The sequence below is a fragment of the Rhinolophus hipposideros genome (genome assembly GCF_964194185.1).
Source record: "Rhinolophus hipposideros genome assembly, chromosome: 16".
NCBI lineage: Eukaryota > Metazoa > Chordata > Mammalia > Chiroptera > Rhinolophidae > Rhinolophus > Rhinolophus hipposideros.
The window spans coordinates 59,163,804-59,186,574 of record NC_138062.1 but is presented as its reverse complement, the minus strand read 5'-3'; the positions used below and the strand labels follow the sequence as shown (position 1 = coordinate 59,186,574).

The window sequence follows — 22,771 nt, the reverse complement described above, 5'->3', positions numbered from 1 at the left end:
CAGCATCTCTGCTTGGGGCCCCCCAGCCCTTCTAACCCATGGTCTTCATGGCAACCCATGGGAGCTTCCAGAAACCAGATGTGGTTATGTCACCCTACTGTCATAGGGTTATGTCATCCCAGTCTGGCTCCCAATTCCATGGGCTTTCTCTGTGCTTAATCTGGAGACCTTTCTCCTGTTGTAGCTGAAGAGGAACCGCTGCTGCCCTCCTGGTCTTCATCTGGCCAAGCTCCTTAAGGACCTCTGAGACTTTACACATGCTGATCCCTCTGTCTTCATGACCCTTCCCTTAGCTCTCAGCCGCCTCCTCCCCTGGGACTGAGACTTTTGCTGTGACAATGACAGTGGGCCAGGCATCATATGTGCTCCACTATAATCCCCAATCCTTTGTTCGGGGGCAGTGTCTGAGGATGATTTTGTCCAAAGGGCTGGCACTAAAAGATGTGAAACTTTTGGGCCAGGGATTTAAAAGCCATGTGTGATTGTCTCCCTGCTATGTTGGACCATCAAGCTACATATCGAGGTCATGAAACCTCCACCATCCTGAATCCCTGAGCATCTACCTGGAGTCAACCCCTGTATGCCTATTGGGCGTGCAGGAAAAATGTATCATGTTCAGCCACCGAGACCTGGGGGCTATTTGTTACGTAGCATAGCCACAATGCCCAATACAACACTCATTTCTCGTGGTAGACCCCACAGTATTTCATACAAAATGAATGACCTCATTTGTCCAGATTAGGAAAAAGGAAAACCATTTACGCCCAGTCACACAGCGAGAAAGTGACCTTCCCTCAATAACAGTTGCCCATGAAAAGAAATGGTGCCCCATTCCCCAGCCCAAGACAGAAAGACAGTTGTGATAAATAATGTTTATTTCCCCAAAGTCCCCCTGCCCAGCTGGCCCCACATCTGGCAGAGGAAGATATGAGGGGGTCGACCAAAAAGCAGATGAGATTTGGTACCCACAGGTACACCTGGAGAGGGGGGTGTTGGGATCTCTGTCCTGAACACCCCTCCCCCCAGAGTAGGGCTGCAAGAAGGGGGGGTTCTCTCAGTAGACCACCTCATACACAGTGGCCTTCTTGTCCCCCGAGCCTGTCACGATGTACTTATTATTCCCAGAGATGTCACAGCTCAGCACAGAGGATGACTCCTTAGACTGTCAATGGGAGAAGGAGAGAAAGTTGAGGTGAAGTGTGGCCAATGCTGGCACTGGTGGGTGCAAGCTTCTGACCACCTGCATGACGTTCAGAGGGAAGAGACAAGGTCACTGGGGCCTGTGCCAGCCTCCAAGGATGAGCATATGGTCAAGGTGGGGGTGAGACAGAAAAAGTCCCTTTGGAAAGGAGCCTTTCTGGACAGGTGTGATGCTCCTGAGAAGGGAGGGACCTCTTTTATCTTGACACCAAGAGAGATGGAACTGGAGAACTGCCCTTTACTAGGAAGCTCAGAGAGGGTGTGCACCAAGCAAAAGGCCACACAGCACAGTAGAAGGCTAAGCTTACCCCAGGGCTCAGCAAACCTTACTATAAAGGGCCCAACAGCAAATTTTCAGGTCTTGCCTGAAGTCCAAATAAGTATTTAGCCATTAAGTCCAGAGGCCAAATAAATCAACATCACATATTTTTTTATCACCTTTCAAAAATATAAAAACCACTCCACGCCCACTTGGATGACTACAATAAAAAAGACATAACAACATTTAAAAAACAAAAAAAAGATAACAGTGCTGGTGGGAATGAAAAATTTGGAAAATAGTCTGGCAGTTCCTCAAAAGATTAAACAGTTACCAGCAATTCCACTCCTAGGCATATGCTCTGGAGAAATGATAATGGGTCCACACAAAAACTTGTATGTGAACATTCACAGCAGCATGATTCACAATTGCCGAAAGGTGAAAAAAACCCAGGTGTCCATCAACAGATGATGGATAAAATGTGGTCCATCCACACACTGTAGTATTCTTCAGCCTTAATAAGGACGGACATTCTGACACCTGCTACAACGTGGATGAATCTGGAGGACATGATGCTCAGTGAAATAAGCCAGACACAGAAGGACAAACACTGTTATTCCACTTATATGAGATCCTAGAGGAGTCCAATCCATAGAGACAGGAAGCAGATGTGGAGCCAAGGGCTGGGGGAGGGGAGGGGAGTGTTTAATGGGGACAGAGTTTCAGTTTGGGAAGATGGAAAGTTCTGGAGATGGATGGTAGTGATGGTTGCACAACAGTGTGAACGTGCTTAATGCCGCTGAGCTGTGCACTTAGAAATGGTTAAGATGGCAAATGTTATGTGTATTTTACCACAATTAAAAGCAAAACAAGCTGTGCCCAGATGTGGCCCTCAGGCTGACGTTTGCCCACCCTGCTTTAGTAACAAGTGGCAGGCGAAAGGCTTGGAGGACCCCGGGGAAGGCTCCTGTTTCACCACCAGTGTGGCAACCTGCGGTCCCTGGGAACATGGCATTCTGCCGGTGTGGGAGCTCCAGACCACCAAGTACCTGGAAAATGCTGGCGCCATATGGCGTCCTCCAGGCATTGAGCAGGTTGTCCTTCCCGGTGCTCACAAACCAGCGCCCTGGGGAAGGAGAACAAGGAGAGTTCGAGGAGGGGTCTGAAGAAATCCTGGGGCTATGAGCTGCAGGCAGAGGTGGGACAGGCGGCTTTGGCCTTTCCCTTTTGGGCACCTCTACCCTCATTTGGAGGACAAGAGGCCCCTTAGGGAACTGAGGATCCTTCCTTTCATTTTCCAGATGGTGAAGTCAAGGCCCCAGGGACTCCATCTGGCCTTCAAGAAGGGGAGCCTCTAGGAGAGAGCTGGCCAGATAAAATACAGGGTGCCCAGTTACATTTCAGTCTTTAGTGTAGATGTGTCCCAATTATTTCTTTCTTTTTTTTTTTTTGGTATATGTACATCTCGTGAAATACTTAGGACATACTTATACTACAAAAATCATTTTTTAGTATATCCCATGCAATATATATCCCATGCAATATATATATATATATATATATATATATATATATATATTTTTTTTTTTTTTTTTTTTTTTTTTTTTTGGGAACCGAACCGGCGGCCTTCAGAGTTAGGAACTTGGAGCTCTAACCGCTTGAGCCACCGGGCTGGCCCCCCATGCAATATTTGGGATATATTGTATGAACAAATTCATTGTTTTTTAGTATAAGTGTGTCCCATGCTTTATTTGGGACATACTTACGCTAACACATTATTTAGTGTTTATCTAAGATTCAAATTTAAAGAGGCAAAGAGTTTTTTTGCCTGTGTGTGGGGTTTTTGTTTTGTGTTTTGGCAGCCTGTTCCAGTGGCCCGTAGTCCCACCCAGCCCGGGGCAGACACACCACAAGAGGCAAATTTCAGGGAGAGCACGCAGCTCTCATGAAGGTGCAGCTGGTATTTCTCTGGCTTGCGGACGTGCAAGATCTCGACGTTACTGCTCTCCATGCCGACGGCCAGCCAGTCCTGGTTGGGGCAATGGCCCAGGGAAAATACTGGGGGTGAAGAGGGACAAGGTGGGGTCAAAAACCCCTTGTGATTGTGGGGGATGCCCAGAAGAGGAGTTGGGGGGAGGTAAGAGGTCCTGTCCTCTCCCACTGTGGCCCCGCGTGGGGAGGCAGCTGGCCCAAGGCCTGGAAGCAGCAGGCAACTGCATGTCAAATCATTAATATTAATCAGCATTACACGGAACCCTGGGGCTTCACATCCATTATCTGCTCGGAACACACAACAGCGAGGACAGTCGCTCCCCTTGAGCAGATGGTGGAAGGGAAGCTGAGGCCACGTCTTGCTCAAGGTCATGAAGCAAGTCTGTGAAGGACCAGGACTTCTGACTCCCAGCTTGGTACTTTCCCCATGTGCCAACACTTCTTTTTACTTTCATTTAAAAGACTTGATGGCCTCGTCATTCTGTGCCCACCCCAAGAGAGGCACAGAGAGGAATAAAGCCCTCTTCCATCCTAAACCTCTCCAAGTCTTACTGACAAATAACACGTGTGGAAAGAACCATAAATTTACAGCAGAGAAGACTGGAAGGTTTCACATATTCTCTCCTGGCCATATAGAAGTGTTCCTGGACCAGGAACCCAGTGGGATGGGAGACACTCACCATGAAATCCTGATATGTACGCAACCCATCTAAGTTTCGGGAGCAGGGGATGGACAACTGTATCCACCTACAACCCCAATCTCCCTATCAAGGAAAACTACAAGCTAAAGAAAAGGAAGAACAGAAAGAGTTTGGGAGCTAGCTCCCCACCAAGCTTAAAGGAAGGGGCAAATCCGATGGGGTTTGAAGGATGAATAGGAGTTTACAAATTGGAAAGGAAGGGAAAGGCATGTCAGTCAGAGGGAATAGGTGGTCAGGTCTAGAGGTGTCACAGGTCATAGTATGTTTGAGACTAGAGCATGGAGGCCTTATATAACAGGCCAAGGAGCTTGCACTCTGCCCCTAAAGCTGTGGGAGACAGAATCTGGACCGAGGGTGGGGTAGGCTGGGTGGCTCAGGTAGTTGGAGCGCCGTGCTCCTAACACCAAGGTCAGCAGATCTGTTCCCACACAGGCCAGTGGGCTGCGCCCTCTACAGCTAAGATTGTGAACAACAGCTCTCCCTGGAGCTGGGCTGCCCTGAGCAGCAGGTGGTTGGCATGAGTTGCCGTGAGCTGCCTGCCATGAGGTGCCGTGGGCTGCTGAGTGCTGCTGTGGGCTACCATGTGCCACCATGAGTGGCCAGTGGCCAGTGTGAGTGGCTGGCAGCTGGCGCGAGTGGACGGCAGCCAGCATGAGTGGCCAGCAACCATCGTGAACTGCCATGGGCTGCTGTGTGTGTGCTGCCCTGCACTGCCATGAGTGGTCGGTGGTCAGTGTAGTGTGAGTGGCCGGCAGCCAGCATGAGCAGCCAGCAGCTGGCGAGAGCTGCCGTGAGTGACTGATCAATGACTGGTGACCGATGACCTCAGCGGGGGGGGGGGGGGAGAACGCGGAGTGGGGGAGCGCAAAGCTCATAATACGAGCATGGGCCAGGAAGCTGTGTCCTACACAACTAGACTGAGAAATAATGGCTTGAACCGGAGAGGGGAGAGGGGAGGTAAAAGGGGGGGAAAAAGAATCTCGGCCCAGGGTATCTGAAAACCTGTCCTTGACTCTTTGTTTAGCCCTGAGAAGCCCCTGATTCAGTCCAGCCCCTTCATCTTCCAGCCTGGATTCCCACAGGGCCCTCAACAGAGACCTCCTATCTCAACCTCTACCTGTCCTCTGAGGTCAGCAGCTCCCCAAAGTGAGTCCTGGGGTACGGGCTTGTCAGGAGTGCTCAGTAGGGTCAAAGGTTGAAGGCTGGGTAGAGAAACCAGCTACACAGGAGAAGCAAAGGAATAGGGACATGACTTGGCAAGAGCATCAGGGAAGCTGATCTGAGGGTCTTAGCAGCCCCACAGCTTATAATATGAATCAGCTACTCTGTGATTCCCTGTGTCTGTCTTTGGAGAACAAAGGGAAAGGCCTATGTCTGAAGGACAAGAAAGATGGACACAGATAGCAGGTATTTGGTCCCACCCAGCATCTGGAAGTAGGTGCCTCAGGGGGAGAGGAAGGGAGACAGGATTCCTGGAGCTTCTATAATCCCTCCAGCAGGACCCCGTGGGACACCTGGGAGCTGAAGTCATGCTGCTGCAGCTGGCGGCCCTCCCGCAGGTCCCAGCAGCGCACGGTGTTGTCCAGGCCCCCTGTCCAGAGCCGAGTGCCATAGTCGGAAATGTCAATACAGCTGGCACCATCCGTGTGGCCCTGGAACTGCCTGGAGGGAAAAGGGCCCAGGCATCCATCCTGGAGTTGGTGCTGCTCCAGCACCCTCCAAGACCACTCCTCCACCCCTACAGCACAAAAGGGAAAGAGGCAAGGGCTTGCCTGAGATCCCAGGGCACCCATCACCTACCTGACCATGGTCTGGTTCTGCAGGTCCCAGACCACGATGTTGCCATCGCTGCAGCAGGAAAAGCAGACCTTGGCGTCGGGGCTGACGGCCAGGGCGTAGCAAGCAGGGGCCGAGGAGGTCAGCTCAGCCTTGATGCGGGGGGTGGGCGCTGCCAGGTCCCAAATGGACAAGGTGCTGGCCTCACCGCCCACGATCAGACTCCGGCCATCCGGCAGTAGCTTGCAGGAGCGAATGTAGTTGTCCCGGTTCTGGGAGGGGAGAGAAACCAAGGTGTGGGGTTGGCCCCCAAGCCTTGCCTCTAGGAACCCAGTCAAATAAGCACACCCCCACCCCTGGTTAGCCTGGAAGTCCTGCCCCATTGGACTGTAAGTTCCAACCCCCTTGGCCTATAAGCCCCGCCCCTGGTTGGCCTATACACTCCACCATTGTCTGATAAGCCCCGCCCCTGTTGGATTATAAGCCCTACCCAGTTGGCCTGCAAGTCCCGCCTCCGTGAGTGTGCAGGCCCCGCCCCGCCTCACCAGGCAGTCGAGCTGGGCCACAGGTGATTTGGCGCCGGGCTGGCCCACGTCCCACACCTTCACGCAGCCCTTGCCGCCCGTGTACACGTGCTGTGTGGAGCCACTGATAGTGACAGCGCAGACCACCTCGCCATGCGCCAGCGTGTGCAGCTGCCGTGCGTGGCGCGGGATACCCGCACCCACCAGCGCATCCGATGGGAAGGGCACCGGTTGCATCTGCCCGTCGGCAGACACGTGGAAAGAGTAGGCCCTGGACAGAAGGTGGGCATGATGCATGGGGGGGGGGGGAGCCCGGGAAAGCATGGGGGCGCCTCCACACCCTCACTCTCCAGGGTGGCGGGGTGCCTCCGCCCTGTCTGGTGGCCCTGTGTGTTTAGGGAAGGGGACCACATGATCAAAGGGACAGTCAGCGTGGTACAAAACAGGAGGGGTCCGCCCAGGGAGTGGCGTGTCGCATGGTCAACAAGCACCTGGTAAATGCTTATCCATTACAATGCCTTAAGAGTTCCAGAGAATGCTATCCAACAGTGGCCACCAGCCACAGGTGGCCAGTTAAATTTAAATCAATTTAAATTTTCAGTTTTTCAGTCACATTGACCACATTCCAAATGCTCAAAAGCCACAAGTAGCTTATAGCAATCCGATTGGCCAACAGCAGATGTAGAATGTTCCCCTCATAGCAGATGGTTCTGTGGACACTTGGGGCCAGGACATTCTCTGTGGGGGGCCGTCCTGGACACTGTGGGGTGTTGAGCAGCATCCCTGGCCCCCACCCACTAGGCTGGAAGCATTTGGTTGTGATAACCAAATATATCACCAGATGCCACCAAATGTTCTGGGGAGGGCAAAATCTATCCCTGTTGAGAACCACTGGTTTAACCTTTGCTGGTTACCTAACTCTCTCTCCAGAGAAGAGAAGGGAAAAGGCAGCAGGGAACCTCAATCCCCATCCCACCACGTAAGCTCCTTTGAGAAGGCATGAAGCCCCACCCGGTACTCACGGCTTTCCCCCAGAGATGGTGGGCAGGGAGGAAGAAATGGATGACCCACGGAGATGTGGATGAGACTCAAATGTCATCTGCCAAAATGCCAAAGGGGGTGTAACAGGGCAGGTGACTCAAACTTGCACCTGCTCTGTCCCATGCTCCCCGTCATATCCCTCTGTTTATCAGAGGGACTCCAATATGTTTATTAGCCCCTCCCCAAGAAAGCATGGATGTCCTCTCCTCTCCCATGCTACACATGGGAGAACAGAGGCTTTCATAGGAGGTAACTCCAACCCAAGGTCTCTGTCCGGGGAATCCTAGAGCCCCAGACTTGCAAGGATCCTGAACAACCTTCCATCCAATGCTCAGCGGGAGTCTGCAAACTATGGCTCCCTGCTTGTTTCTGTAAATAAAGTTTTACTGGCACATGACCACACTCATTCATTTATATGTGTTTATGGTGCCTTTTGAGCTATAAAGGCAGAGTTGAGTAGTTGTGACAAAGACCAACTGGTCTGCAAAGCCAAAAATATAGTTACTATCTGGCCCCTTGCAGAAAACATTTGCTGACCCCTTTTCTATGACATCTCTTCGAAGTGCCCACCCAGCCTCAAGCCTGGGTATCTCCAGTGACAGGCATTTAATTCTCTATGGAGTAATTATTCCATCTTGACCCACTTTGGGACAGCTCACTCTATCAGCCATCTGTCCCATACTGGCCTCTGGAGCCCACACAGCCCGTGTGATCCCTCTGCCCCAGCTCAGGGAGTCGCATGCCCATTCCTTCAATTCCTCCTCATGGAATTGAAGGAGTCCTCTCCCTCAGCTAGTCCTTCCTTTATAATCTGCCAGAAGTGTTGTAGGCCATTAAAAATCAGGGCTAAAACTGTACAGCTTCTGCCAGGAGGCTGAATGGGATCCTCACCTCCCATGGCTGGGGCACTTTATTCCTCTTAACCTAGCATAATCACAGTTGCTTTTTCCACAGTAACAGGTGCAGATTTGTATTAAGCTTGTGGGGCTCCTGAGACCCTCAGATCATCTTCCCACTTACACTTGCCAAGCCAGGACTCCCTGCCCTTTCCTCATTCCTTTGTTTCTCCTTGTGTAACTGGTTTCTCCTTCTAGCCCCCAGCTCTTGGGCCCTGCTGACACCTCCTGGCATTTCCCACCCTGAGGACTCACCATGGGGGAGCGTCCATACATCATAGAGCCGCTGACCTGGGGTGACAGGTGAAGGCTGACATAGGAGCTGGGCACAGAGAGGTCCCCATTAAGAGCGCTGTGGGAGCCCAGGCTGAAGGACGTGGTGAAGGGACTAGACAGGGTCAGAGGGCTCCTCAAGGCTAAATGAGAAGAGACAACAATGGGTCCTCAGGCATCTTGGACCAGATCCTGCCTCCCACTGCCTTGAGGGGCAGGGTTCTGACGCCTTGGCCTATCATTCAGGGCTCCCATGCTCTGGTTCAACATTCACCATACCCTGTCATATCTCCAGACATTTACAAATGTTCCCTTTGGCTGACATGCTTTTCCCTTTCCTTCTTCAGTTTCTGACTTCCTACTCATCCCTCAAAACCTAGACACAATGTCTGGCAACATCTCATCCTTGAGCTTCCCCACTCTATCCCTAGTCTCCAATCTTGCACATCTTGGATCCCACCCTCTACCCCAGTCGTGATCACACAGGGCTAGGAGTTTGGGGGTCTGTGTCTTCTCCTCCACCATCTGGGAGCTCCCTGAGGGGAAGTTCCAGGGCTGACTTCTTTCTGAGACCCCATAACCAACACAGAGCCTAGTCATTAGACAGGAAAGAAGAGCACTGTGTCACACCCATATTACTAATGTCACCCCTGTATTACTAATGGGGAACCTGAGGCTTAGAGAGGTTGGGTCACTTGCCCAAGGTCACACCGCTGGCAAGTGTCCAAGGCTGGCCTCAAATCCAATCCTGTCTGACTCTAAAACTTGTCTTTCCAGTATACCAGACAAAAGCCCCCGAGAAGTCACTTCCCCTCTCTGGGCCTCAGTTTCCCCACCCATCAAGCCAAGACAATGAGGAAACCAAGGCCCAGAATTATGCAGCATCCAGCTCAGAGTCATGAAAAAAACAAGGCAATGCCAGGGATGGAATCCAAACCTCCTGCCTCCCCCATCCCATTACCATTTTCTAGAAACTCCCCCCAAGAAGAGACCTGCTCTGGAAGGCACCAGTGGGTGCTCACCAATGCTGTCCGTGGAAGGTGCTGGTTTGGCAGCGAGCTGGCGGAGGTGACTGGCGGAGCTGGGCCCGGGGGTGGACATATCCTGGGGTGGGGAGGAGTCACAGGACTTGGAGGCAGGAGTGCTGGTGGAAAGATCGTTCTGGGGAGAAAGGACAGGACTGAGCACCAGCAGGCACCTGGTGCCTTGCAGCCCAAGGACCTGGTCAGAAATGGATGGGAGAAGGGAGCAGGTAGAGCTGAGGTGGGCCAGAGCCCATGGGCTCACAGAAGCCGTGTGCCTCTGCAATTTCAGACACGACACACCAGGGGAATGGAGCCCATGGCTGATCCTCTGGGCACAGGAGACATGTGTCTACACACCTGGGAAAGCCGGGTGGGCACCTGGGCACATGCACACACATGCACGATGAAGGGAACCAACTCGCACATCTATGGCGAGAACTGCACATGCATCTGCTAAGGTATGTAGTGCGGGTACCCGGTCAGGAACGCGGGTGGAGACAAGATGATGTGAGATGGGCCCACAGCAAGGGCATACCCTGCAGGGAGTGGGGGGCACAGAAGGTCACAGGCAAAGTTGGAGGCCATCAGATCCCTTGGGGACAAGGAATAAGAAACTCTGGGATGACGGGAGAGCACACTGCGTCCTCCCAGCAGAAGGAACAGCACCTAGTTCTGGTGGACTCCTTCTTCCAAATGGGGAGACTCCTGCTGTCTCTCCCCATGGGGACACTGGAGGACACTGGAGGAGAGGGGAAACTGGACTCCACACAGGCGCGTGTGTGTCATCTCAGCTTTCTGCCAGCACTTCCTTTACCTTTCAAGAAACTTCACATCCTTGCTTTGTGTCGGTTACATCTTACCTTTCCATCACACAGTGACACGTATTGTGATAGCCACACTCACATATCCACGAGGGAGTGGACAGGGACACCATGGGGATAGGGAGGCCTTCTCCATTAGAACAGAGCTGTCCCTCCCCCTCTCCGGTCTCCTCAGCGTGGGAGGAGGGCGTGGGAGGGCTCGTGAGAGGCAAAGTGAACCCCAAACTCAGTGGTTGCCATAGCAACTGGCTGGGAGGGAAGGCCTAGAAACTGTCAGGAAGCTCCCAGGGTAGATTTAGAGCAGGTGTCTGGGAAGATTTGGGGGGACAGGGAGAGACAAATGGAGCTGAATTTTGAATTCCCCAGGGCAGTGCTCTTAAGTGGTTCCTACACCTGGCATTAAACCTTGGGAGAGGCAGGGAGAAAGTTGTTCTGATATTAATCCTTGTTCCTTGTGAGGATAGCGTCTCAGGTTGCGGCTGGTATGTCTTCAATGCCTCCCAAAGGTCTTAACACTTGCAGGGCTGGAGTCTGCCTCGGGAGTGGCCCATTCTACATTTTCACCCCTGTTTATTTCCAGGGGATTTATTGCAAGAGGTAAGTACTTGGTTTCTCCATAAGTTAGTGAGTTGCCTTTTAATGTGTATTTACAAATTTTACTTACAAAGTTGCCTTTTAATATTTATTCAGGTGCAACCAGAGTGAATGGAATTAGGAAATATTACCTGAATTGGGTAAGGGGGGGGGGTTAAAAAGGCGGACCACAACAGCCTGGCTAATTTCTCATTGCCCCATGTCAAATGGGGTGCCATCTGTTTCCAGGCCCCCAGGATGAACAAAGTTGAGTTTCAAAGCCTCCCCTACTCCCTACCAGGACGAGTTCCTTGGCTCTGGGGAGCGGTGAGCCGAGACTGGAGGCCAAGGAGGCTGGACTATCCACAAGGTCCCGACGGGCGGGGATGCAGATGGGCGTCTTTCCACATGGGGTGGTAGCTGGGCTGGGAGGCTCTGAGGGTTGGTCCTGGGTTCGAGGAGATAATGTTGAGTAGGGGTGAAGTAGGTAAGAGGAAGGAGAACCCCTCTCTATATCCCCCTGAACACAACCCCAACCTGTGACCCACCTTGGGAGGATTATGAAACCTCCCTGTGCCTCAGTTTACTCATCAGTAAAATGGATTTAATTATGGGACCTATTCCATAAGCACACACACAGCAATGACTTACTTATAAGGGCTTGGTTTTATTTTCCCCTACTGGACAGATGGGGAAAAGTGAGGCCAGGGAAAAGGGAGTCACTCCCCCAAAGTCAAACAGTGAGCCAGGGCTTGAAGCCACTTCTGCTGCCCATCTCCAGTGTGTCCTGGGCCTATGGAGAGGATGTTGGCCTGAAGTGACTGGTATCCTCTACTTCCCCTGGCCCCAGCCATCCCAGAGAGGGGACCAGGACTCCCACTCCCTCTGGGTTCCTCAAACTCCAGAAAACCTACCACTTGCTCAGTGTGCAGACCTAGTTCCCTGCCTCTAAGTCTGGGAGGTCAGAGGTCGAGGCAGCTGGAATCCAACTTACCTCATCCACCACCAGGTTGTAATCACTCTTGTCCTCGTCGCTTTCCTGGGGGACATGGGGAAAGAGCTCATCCTGACCAGGCCCCTGCCTCCACACCCCCTTACATCTCCTCACGGGAGGGGGAGCATACACCCAGCAGGTCTCAGGTTAGATTGGGATTCTGGGGCTACAGCAGCTCATTCACGTGGTTCAGAAGGGAGGCCGCATTTGCTCAGTCAAGGGAGGGCTCAGGGCTGAGTGTTCAAGACTTGCTAGGTACCTCCTTCTCACCCATCCGTCTGCCCACCACCCCATCCCCATGCCCCCAGAACAGCCTTATCCTGTCCTTGGGAGCCTGGCCTGCTACTTTGCCTCCTCCAGGTAGCCCTCCAAGCTGCCCCCAGAGAGATTTTTCTAAGACCTATCCCCATGTCTGTTCTATATCCTTCTACAGCTCCCCATTGCCCAAGGGAGAAACACACATTGGGCTGCTCAACTGTTTGGCTGGAAACCAAAGGAAGACCAAAGTTTGCCTGTAGCTCGGAGGCCATATCCACCTGATGGCTGGGTTTTCTTTGACCTTATCTTCAGTTTTCTTCTTTAAGACAAAATTACTGTATTTTGCCATGTATAATGTGCTCCCGAATGTAATGCACACCCACATTTTTGGCCCAAAGTTTCAGGGGGAAAACTCTTTCGTTTTAATTTTTTAATTCAAATTTTTATTTGTTTACATTTAGGTATTTGATTTTTTGTATTATAAAGGAATTTTAGCATTCATTTTTAGACATATTATGATACAAGAAATGTTATGTAACAAATAATGACAAAACATAAGAACAGATACCAGGTACAAGAAATTTTATGTACCGGTAACAAATTTACAATATTTACACATCATAGAAGGCTAAGAACTCTTCGTGGTTGCAACTTTGTCACAAGTTCAACAAAATTGATTATGTATTCCCGGGTATTATTTTTCCATACGGATATCATTGTTGATTTCTACAGTTACATTTTTAACGCATGAGCATAAATAAAAGAACTAAAAACATTTATATAGATATGGAATTAATACTACCCATATATTGTGCACACCCTTATTTTTCCCTCACAAATTTTGGCAAAAAAGTGTACATTGTACATGGCAAAATACGGTAGCTGCTGACATAAAACAAGCTATTATGTTTATTTATTATTTTTTTAAAGATTAAAGGCTTCTCTGAAAAACACCAGGACTGGCCAACACTGGGGGCCACTATTCAACTGGGACCTGGCTGAAGCTGCCCCCTAACTGGAACAAGTGCTCCCCCAGCTGGCCACAATCCCAACCCCCACTTTCAGCCTGGCCCCTTGGGGCACTAGAGTTTGAAACAACAGGAGCAGCAATTACTCTGACAATGAGGTCCCAGCCCTTCAGGAGGGGGTCAGGGATAACTTCCTGGGGGTGGGGGGTTATGCATGGATGAAAAAACTGGTTTCTGAGAGGCAATGAGAAGAGGGTTATAGGGGAGGGAACAGCTCAAACAAAAGCCTTGAGGTGGGAAAATAGTCCAGAGGCTACAGGGACTTAAGCAATTAAAGAGTTAAGCCTGGTGCTACAGGATGTCTTCTGATTGGCCAGAGCTCCAAGAGCAACGGGGAGCTATGGAAGGCTCTGGAGTGAGAGTCATGGACAGAGCTGGGTTTTGGAAGTCTCTGAGGGGCAGGGCCAGGGGCAGGTCGAGGCCATGTTTGCCCACCCCAGTCCTCCTCTTGCTCCCACTCACATAAGGTCTGGACAGATCCTTTTCCTCAGCTTGCTGCTTCCCGTTGCCACCCAGGCCACCTGCTCCCTCGTCTTCCACCACACTCTCAGGGGGTGAGGGGGATGCACTCTGTAGAAAGACAGGGGCCAGGAGGAAAGAAGGGTCAGCGTCCTGGGCCCCGAGACTGCATCTTGGCCCAACCAAGACTGAGCATCCCCACTGCTATTATTGGGACTTGTGCCTTAAGCCTCTGGGAAATGGGACCTTCCAAATGTCTCCAGACATCGTCCAGGGTCCCCTAGGGGGCACTAGTACAAGTTGAGATGAGCTCTAAGGGCAAAATGCATTTGGATCTTAGAGACCTAGTGCAATAGAAAGAATGTTAACTATTTCTCCTCGTTTTTTATGTTGATTAGAAGTTGAAACATTTTGGAAAGATTGTGTTAAATAAAACATTATTGAAATGAATTCCGCCTGTTTAACTTTTTTAATGTAGCTACTAGGAAATGTACAATCGCATAGGAGATTGTGGCAATATTTGATGCAAGTCTAAACAGGTGATACAGCTGAATAGAACTACGGACACCCAAGGAAGGCAGGTAAAACTGAAGTCTAAGTAAGTTCCCTTGTACTTATGTCAGTTTCCTGGATTAGATACTTTTAGTTTTATAAGATTTTATCACGGAGGGAAGTTGTGTGAGGAGTGCATGGGATCTCTCTGTACATTTCTTGGCCATTTCCTGTGCATCTATAATTATGTCAAAATTAATTTTTAAAAAAAAATTACGTACAGTGCTCATATAATATTTCTATTGGGCAGCTCTCTTGTAGATAACGAATGGATGATGGATAAATTAATGAATGGAAGAATGCATGGAACACTACCATGAGCATGCATTCATTTATTTAATTGCAAAAACAGCTGAAGATTGAAAATGTTAAATAAATAAAACACTAGCCTATAGGCCTCTCCCAAGCGACACAGTTTGGAAGTTGGATGTGGGCCTCTTTCTGTGGCTCCTATCAGCTCAGAACAAGCAAAGTTAGCCACATGGGAATACAAGGCAAATGTTTTATATAAGAGGGCAAGTCCCCAGATGCCACTCAACTTACCCTGCTCGGGGCTCTCTCTACTGGCAGGTTGGGAGAGAGAGAGAGAGAAAATGAATGAGGGTTTCGTCCCCCACTGTGCCACATGTGGCACAGTCCACCACAGTTTATAAAGCCCTCTTCCCAGCTCAGAATCTCCCTTCTTCCAACACCCTCACAAAGAATGGATTATCCCTTCTGCATACCATTTAGATAAATGCCCAGAGAGGTTTAGTAACCTGCCCAAAGCCACACAGCTAACTGGGAGTAAAGGGTTCCTGCAGCCTCCCCTCATTCATTCCCTCACACTTAGGTGAGTTTGGTGCTTCGGGCAGGGCAGCCTGCCAGTCCTTTCCTGCCATACACCACACCCCCAGCCAATGCTACCCTGCACTGCCCACTTACCTCTGGACGCCTCAGCTTCTACGCCTGCTCGGTCCTCCTTGGCAGCAGCAGCCAGCTGAGCCTGGGCGGCCAGTGCTCCAGACAGGGCCAGCAGCCCCGTGGCACTGCCACCCACGAGCCCAGCCGGACGAGGGGTGAGGGGCACAGGGGGGGCATGGTGGGATAGTGGCTGGAGCTGCTGCTGCTAGAAAGGAGGAGGGGTGAGCCAGGGGCGGGCAAGGGGCAGGTGCCCAGCAGTACCCCTGGCCCAAGAGGCCGTGGAGAGTGGAGACAGGGTCTGGGCGGAGGGACGCCCCTGGGGTCTCCAGAGTGGCCAGATCCCAGGCCAGCTGCCCACCCAGCACCCCCAGTTTTAGTACCTACTGGGTGCAGGGACCTGGGGGTGGGGTCCCCCGATGGCAGGGCAGGGGCAGGATGACTCACCCCAATAAGGCTGTTCAGCTCCCCCACGGTCACCTGCTTGGCACGCTCCACCGCCTGTAGCACCTGTTGTTGATGCTGGAAGGTGGGGTTATGGAAAAGGGTGCTCAGGGGAGAGCTCCGTGTCTGCCCAGAGCCCCCATCTGCCCAGGCAATGCCCTCTGGGGCCCCCTCTCCTCTCCCACCCTCATCCTTGCCCTGGAACTTGCTATTTCTCTTTTCCTTCTCTCCCTCTCTCCTTTTCCTTTTTAAATTGTGAAACAGAGAAAAAGAAACTTAGCATATAAATGCAGTTAACACTAGTGATTATAAATTGGGGTTCATGAATCAGGCTCTCCACCTCGGCACTGCTGACATCGGGCCGGGTCACACCTGTGGGGGTATCCTGGGCACTGGGGGGGTTAAGTAGTATCCCCGTGCCCCACCCACTCGATGCCAGGAGCATCCTCAGTTGTGAAAACCACAGGTGTCCCCAGACACGGCCCAGTGTCCCTTGTGGGCAGAATCACCCAATAAAGAACCGTGTAATCAGCACCCATGTACCAACCACCCAGGTCAGAAAATATAAACTGGCAGCCCCTTGAAGCCCCCTCACACTCCACCCATCTTAGGGCCCTCCTCTCCTCCCTTCCTCACCCTCGCACAAGAAGTCTTTTGTTTTTCTGTATGTTGTTACCACCTACATTGCCTTCCAAACCTGCCTAAATTTGTCCATTTGGAACCATTTTATGGCTTGATCCCTATGTTCTTTTGTGTCTGGCTTCCTCCCCTCAACATTGTTTTCATCTCACGCGTGGTGCAGCTGATGGCTGTGCTGTGTTTGGCATTCAGTGCTGTAGAACTTTCCACAGTGATAAAATATTCTCTATCTGCACTGTTGGATACAGAAGGCACTAGCCATGTGTGGCTACTGAGTACTTGAAATGTGGCCCATCTACTTCCTGTCTCTATGAATCTGACTCCTCTAGGGACCTCCTATAAACGAATATCCTTCTGTGTATTTGTCCTATCTCTGGCTTATTTCACTGAGCATGATATAAGGGCTAACTTTTATTGGGTACTTACTAAGCCCCAAGCATCGTCCTCACCACCCTGTATGTATCAGCTCTTCTAAACTTCACAACAGAGACACAGAGAGGGCAAGCAACTTGCCCAAAGCCACACAGCCAGGATTCGGACCCAGACAGCTTGGCTGTAGAGCTTGAGCCCCACTACTAACCCTCAGCCACCACCTCCCTGAAGCCCTGAAGCCCCTGCCCCAGCCAGTGCCCAGGTGCCCAGGCCACCCATCACAATCACTACTTGTGGCATCCAGCCCTACCCACCCCCCTTCAATCTTCTTGCAGCTCCCCTCCGCCCCCACCAGGCCTACTCACCTCCTGGGTCAGGAATGGGATAATCTGAGCACAGATGCCACTGAGGCGCTTCACAATCTCAGCCTGGCAGGAAACAACGGGAGGGGGTTCGGAGGGGGAGCCTCTGCTGGGAGCCCCAGGTACGAGCCCTGGCTGGGCCCATGACCTCCTGGGCCGCAGCCAGGTAGAGGTCCCAGTACACCACACTCAGGGGAAGGGTGCTGTGATATGATAAATATATTTGGGATTTTTGAATGAACCGGTAGAGGGAGCATTTTTGGTTATTTATAAGCCCCTTTCACCCACACCTGAGTTTATGAGAGGGTTGGAACTTTTCGCCCCATCCACTGAACTCCAGGGAGGGGAGGGGGACTGGGAATTGAATAAGCCACCAGCGCCAATGTGTTAATCCTGCCGATGTAAGGGAGCCTCCATAGAAACAATCTCTGGGCGGCGGAGAAGGGTGGGCACCTCCGCCTGCCCAGAAGTGCCAAGGGCCTGCTGTGGAGATGTCGGAACCTATGCCCAGTAGTGCAGAGGCAGGGCGGGGGCCATGGCCCTGAGTGAAGGGGTGAGTGATGCAGCGACCGTCCCTGAATGCTTGCATGCATTCTGGTGCTGTCTCCCGCCTGGGTCTCACACACCTCGGAGGGCACTGCCCCACTGCCCTCAGGGACCCTGACACCAGCACAACCCAGCAAAGCCATGGCAGTCACTGACAACGTCAGAGGGAGGCCCCAGGAGCCGAGACCCCCAGCCTGAGACACAGAAGTCCGGCTGCACAGCCAGAGCCTGGCACAGGGCTCTCAGCGACACTGCCAGGACCCCCTAGTACTATAGCTGAAATTCCTCAACAATTCAGAGCAGGTGACCTGCGTCTGGCCCCCACAACACCACTGGCTGCCTGAAAAGGACCCAGCTTCCAGACTGGGAGCAGCAAATACAATTCATCTACCAAAGGGGACAGCTGGGAGACAACACCCAGACCCTAGGCAGCCTTCACCTCCTTCCCAGCTGTGTTCTCCACTGCCACATGTCCACCCCAGTTGGTCTCCCACACACCCCTTGCCCACCAGGGTCCAAGCCAGGAGCCTCCAGGCTGGAAATAGGCAGACTGCTGTGGCTGCTGCTCTGGATCTGGCCGGCGTCACTCTGCTCCCTAGTCTCCTGGCTTTTGCCATGTACCTAGTGTCTCCACAGGCCCCTCCAGACCTTGCTCCCCATGACATGGTGGGAGCTACCTTCAGCTCAGGCCCACCTCTCGGGTCTGCCTCATCCCACTACCCTAGAGCCCAGCCCTGCACTGCAGGGCACACCAGGGGCCAACCAAGGCCCCTCCCTATGACCTCAGAGGCTCCGAGCCACCTCCTCCCGGGGCTGCTAGCCCTCAGGCCCCACTAACAGTGGGCTAATCAGGGTGAGGCAGCTGCTATCACTGCTTTGGTCCTGGCCCCGGGCTGGGATTAGTGTTCTGCCTGAGGACCCAGCCACTTCCAGTCCCTAAAAGCCCCCTGGGCTGATCTGGGGACCCAAGGACGGTGGAGGGCTGAAAGGGAGGGAGGGGGTTCTCTGGAACATGTGCAGATTAAATAACTGTGACGTTTTAAAAAAATTCTCTGAAATACAGGGTCTGGAGAGCTTCTGAGTAGTTGAACACACAGAGGTACTGGGAGAGTGGTGCTTGGAGAGGGCATGGAAGCTCTGCACCCCTTCCCCATACCTTGCCCTCTGCTCCATCTAGCTGTTTCTGAGTTATAACCTTTATAATGAAAAGGTAATAGTAAGCAAGAGCTTTCTTGAGTTCTGTGAGCCGTTCTAGCAAATTATTGAGCCCAGGAAGGGGTGATGAGAACCCCTGATTTTATAGCCAGTGCGTCAAAACTGCAGGAAGCCCAGACTTGCAATGTCCCCATCTGAAGTGGGGACAGTCCGGTGGGGCTGAGCCCTGAATCTGTGGGGTCTGTACTAAATTGGGGCAGGAAGTGTCAGAATGGAGCTGAATTGCAGGACATCCGGCGGGTGTTAAGAGTTGGAGAATTGGTTGGTGTGGGGGAAACCCACACTTAGTGTTGGAAGTATATAGCAAATGGAAACAGAGTGGCTTACTTGTAGGTTTCATCCCGGATAGGTCTGGACCGGGGGTACCCCATGGAGACTGAACATAGGAGAAGCCTTTTGGTTGGGAAAAGGCATGTGTGTGCAGTGAAGCCTATCCTTTTGCCTCTGCCTGGGTTACAGGCACGCTGTGTGCAGTGTGTTGGGGGCAGTTCCCACCAGGAGGGCAGAACCAGGCTCCCAAGGACCAGGCCGTACCCCATACCTGCCACCCCATGAGGGGTTCTATTTCATATACCCATGAGTCCATGTCATGCTCCAGAAAGACACATCCTTCCCAGCCCCCCCCCCAGAGCCAGCAGAGCCCACACATACATGGAAAAGCATGCCAGGGAGCATGCCCCCTGCACACTACATTCCCAGCCCACCCACCGGAAGACCCAACACTAGGCTCCACGCATTGACTAATATTCGGATGGACAGAACCTAAGATTCTCTTAATCTCAGAATCTCCATCCTATTAGAAGCGATCAGAGAATCTGGACATCAGTCTCAGGATCTCAGGATTAATCTTGGACAATTGGAGTCAATTTCAGAACCTTCCAATCTAACTCAGTACCTCGAGACCACACTCAGAAGCACAAGAGACTCTCAGAACCTCAAAGCACTAGAGTCAATCTCAGACCTTGCAAAACAGTTGACAGAAGCTTGGGGCCATCTCAGACCCTCAGGCTCAAAGGGACCTCCGAGACTGTTCATCTGGCCCCTTTCCAGGACAGAAGTCACCTCCACAGCCTCCCCGACTTGGCTGCCAGCCTCTGCTATGAGCCACCCCTGACAGGGATGCTTGGCCCTGCCTACCACCCGCCTCTGCTGGATAAAGTCTCTAGAAATTCAGAATCATTTTCCTATCCAGAGGCTGAAATCTGGCCCCGCTGGTCCCAAAGATTTCAGGTTTAGACTCCTGTTGCCTGGATCTGCCTTGCCCCAGACTGCCCTAGTGTTGAGACCCTCTGACAGCTTCCAGACCCCCACCCTACCTACTGCACACTTTTACCCCCAACAGTTACCTGCTTATGCATTTCAACGTTGAGCCCATAGGACATCTCATAGTACTGCAAAGGAAAAGCCGGTTGGGAACGTCCACTGTGCCGATGGATGTCCAGCCCTGTGCTGGGTGACTCTGGGTCTTCAGGAGCCCTCAGGCTGGGGAGGTCACCGCAGGGCACAGATCATCCCGAACCCATGGGGACCCCCTAGGGAGAAGCAGCGCCCCGTTCCACTCTCTCCAAGGAGGTGGGGCAGGTGGTGGTGCCGAGACCCTGGCCCAGAGATGAGGAGATGAGACATCCTTGTCTCATTGTTCTTAAGAGCTGGGAGGGTCCTGGGAGAAACAGCCTGGAATCCCACCCAGCAGACTTTACAGATACAGAAAATGAAGCCCCAAGAGGGGCAGGGACTTACCCAGAGTGGCCCAGTGAGTTGGGATTCACAACCCACGTGTTTTCACTCCTGGCCAAGCCCTGTGCCCCACTCCCCCCACCCTGACATGCTAACCTCCTCACCATGACATAATGTCGCTGCATTTCGGTCTTTTCACTGGCCAACTTCTCACATTCCAGCTTGAGGCTGGGAAGAAGAAAGGGCATGGGTACCCCACTCTCCATGACCCCCAGAGGGAGACTCAGGGAAACCGGGACACCCCACGGATACCCGATTTGGGCCAGTTTCCAAAATGATGGGTTTGACACTCCTCCTCCCCACTTCTTTATCCCCCCACCCCCTACCCCCGCTCCCGGTCCCGGTCCCAAACCCGCCTTCCCAGACTCAAAATGTCCAAGCACCCACTGTCCCCATTTACCTCACCCTGCGCTTCCACCTGGAAGCTCTCCCCTCACCTCTGGGGGCCCGCCCTACTCCCAGCACCCTGGAGGCCCCGCCCCCGCCTGGCCCGGTCCCAAGCGCCCCGCCCCTCTCCCTGAGCTCCCAGGTGAGCTCGCAGGTGAGCTTCCCGGTGCCTCAGGAGGGGCGCCCCGCCCCCCCCTCACCTGTGATACTGAGCCTGAAGGAACTGAAATTCCTCTTTGATGCGGTCGCAGATCTCCAAGATCGAGAACTTGAAGGGCTGACCGGACTGAAGCGGGGTCTGGGGGGGACGTCTGAGGTCTGAGTTCCCGGGCGCTGGGTCCCCCACCCCCGCAGCCCAGGCCCCCACTCACCGGGTGCCTTCCCTGAGGGTACATCCTGCAGATCTGGGAAGCCCCCCTCGCGCCGGAGTGTGACAATGTGGGGGGGTCGAGGCGAGGGAGTGGGAGAGAGAAAGAGGCTGGGGGCGGGGGTCTGCCCGGAGAAAGAAGACGGGGGGCGGGCGGCGTGGGGCAAAAGACCCGGGAGTCCCCACGTCCCCCAATCGCGCGCGCAGGGTCGCGGGGAGGGAGAGGGACAACGAGGACCCCTCCCCCGGGCAGGGGCGCTGGGCGGTGGGCGCAGAAGGTCGGCGAGCCGCGGCCGGGTGTCGGAGGCGCGGGCGGCGGGCCCCGCGCGGAGCCACCTCCCTCCGGCGGGGCTCGGCCGGGAGCCGCGGGCAGAGCTGCCTTAAGGTGGCGCAGCCGCCCCCCAGGCCCGCCCACCCGGCCCGCCCGCCACCCACCCGGCTCCCCCCCAACCTGGAGCGGTAGCTCCGGGAGCCCAGCCGTCCCTTCGACCAGTGCCCAGTGGGGAAACTGAAGCTTGAGTCCAGTCCCACAAACATGGTCCTCGCTCACTCCCTCCCTCCCCAGGGGGACCCAGAGAGAAAAAAGCAAGGAAACAAATACCTGGCGGCCCACGGTGGGGAGGAGAGCAGTTTGTGGTCAGAAATGGCCTTTCTGAGGATGTGGGCTAAGACTTAAGGCTAAGGAGGAAGCAGCCTTATCAAGTGCTGGCAGGGAAGCCTTCCCCCAGGAGAAATGGAATAGCACCGGGCAGAGGCCCAGAGGAGGGCAAGAGGTGGAGGACGGAGCCAGGCTCTCCCCCACCCTGGACCTCAGGATGCTCTGAAAATGGCAGAGGCAGGGGCTGTTTTTTACGAGATGGTACATGTGCAGCCCTCAGCCTGGCCTGGCAAACAGTATGGGAGTTGGTGTTCCAATTGCCACAACCAGCAGACTGGAGACTCTGTGTTTCCCTGAAAATAAGACCTAGCTGGACAATTAGCTCGAATGTGTCTTTTGGAGCAAAAATTAATATAAGACTCAGTCTCATGGCTAGGTGTTATTTTTGGGGAAACACGGTAGAAGGCAGAAGTCCCAGTGAGAATGGGAATGGAATCTCTGCCTTCAGACTGCCGCCTCTCTGAGGGCAGGGGCTCCAACCCCCACCATGGACCTCAGACATCCAGCTACTGTCCCTCACATTCACCTGGGAGATGGGATGTTCTTAGTCCCATCTTGCATGTGAGAAACCTCAGGGTCATTCATCAAGGCAATCAACAAATACGTACTGGGTGCCTACTCTGGACCAGACCCTGCTCTAGGCACTGGGGCTCTCAACAGGGAACAAAACAGAGGAAAACTCTTGCCAGTTGTTAATGTCTACACCCATGTCAGTAGGTGCGTGAGTGAAAGTGTACAAATGTCCTTAAACTTAAAAGGATCACTTTCCAGT

General features: G+C 52.9%; 1 protein-coding gene and 1 pseudogene across 2 annotated transcripts; one reads left to right on the top strand and one right to left on the bottom strand.

Annotated features, from left to right (window-relative positions):
• Positions 1–861: 861 nt before the first annotated feature.
• Positions 862–21,689, bottom strand: TLE2 (TLE family member 2, transcriptional corepressor). Its single transcript, XM_081077409.1, has 21 exons — positions 21,346–21,689; positions 21,175–21,272; positions 20,692–20,755; positions 20,197–20,241; positions 17,093–17,155; positions 15,720–15,794; positions 15,297–15,480; positions 14,916–14,935; positions 13,824–13,931; positions 12,076–12,120; positions 11,380–11,529; positions 9,685–9,823; positions 8,645–8,805; positions 7,475–7,551; positions 6,474–6,723; positions 5,953–6,200; positions 5,667–5,814; positions 5,270–5,371; positions 3,368–3,863; positions 2,509–2,585; positions 862–1,162 (listed from the first exon to the last, which is right to left on the bottom strand). Exons 1-21 carry the CDS (start codon positions 21,367–21,369, stop codon positions 1,055–1,057), a joined length of 2,682 nt encoding a protein of 893 aa, XP_080933535.1. The 5' UTR covers positions 21,370–21,689; the 3' UTR covers positions 862–1,054.
• On the top strand, positions 17,622–18,260 carry LOC308508969 (transmembrane and ubiquitin-like domain-containing protein 1; annotated as a pseudogene). The gene has a single exon. The product of its transcript is annotated as a transmembrane and ubiquitin-like domain-containing protein 1 (transcript).
• Positions 21,690–22,771: the final 1,082 nt, after the last annotated feature.

Bases quoted from the DNA above. Each gene is read 5' to 3' on its own strand.
- TLE2 (XM_081077409.1), bottom strand. From the start codon at position 21,369: ATGTACCCTCAGGGAAGGCACCCG. The intron at 9,824-11,379 runs GTAGGGAGTAGG...CTTTCTCCCCAG, and splicing joins GAGCCAAGGAACTCGTCCTG to AACGATCTTTCCACCAGCAC. The intron at 7,552-8,644 runs GTGAGTCCTCAG...GCATTTTGGCAG, and splicing joins TGTATGGACGCTCCCCCATG to ATGACATTTGAGTCTCATCC.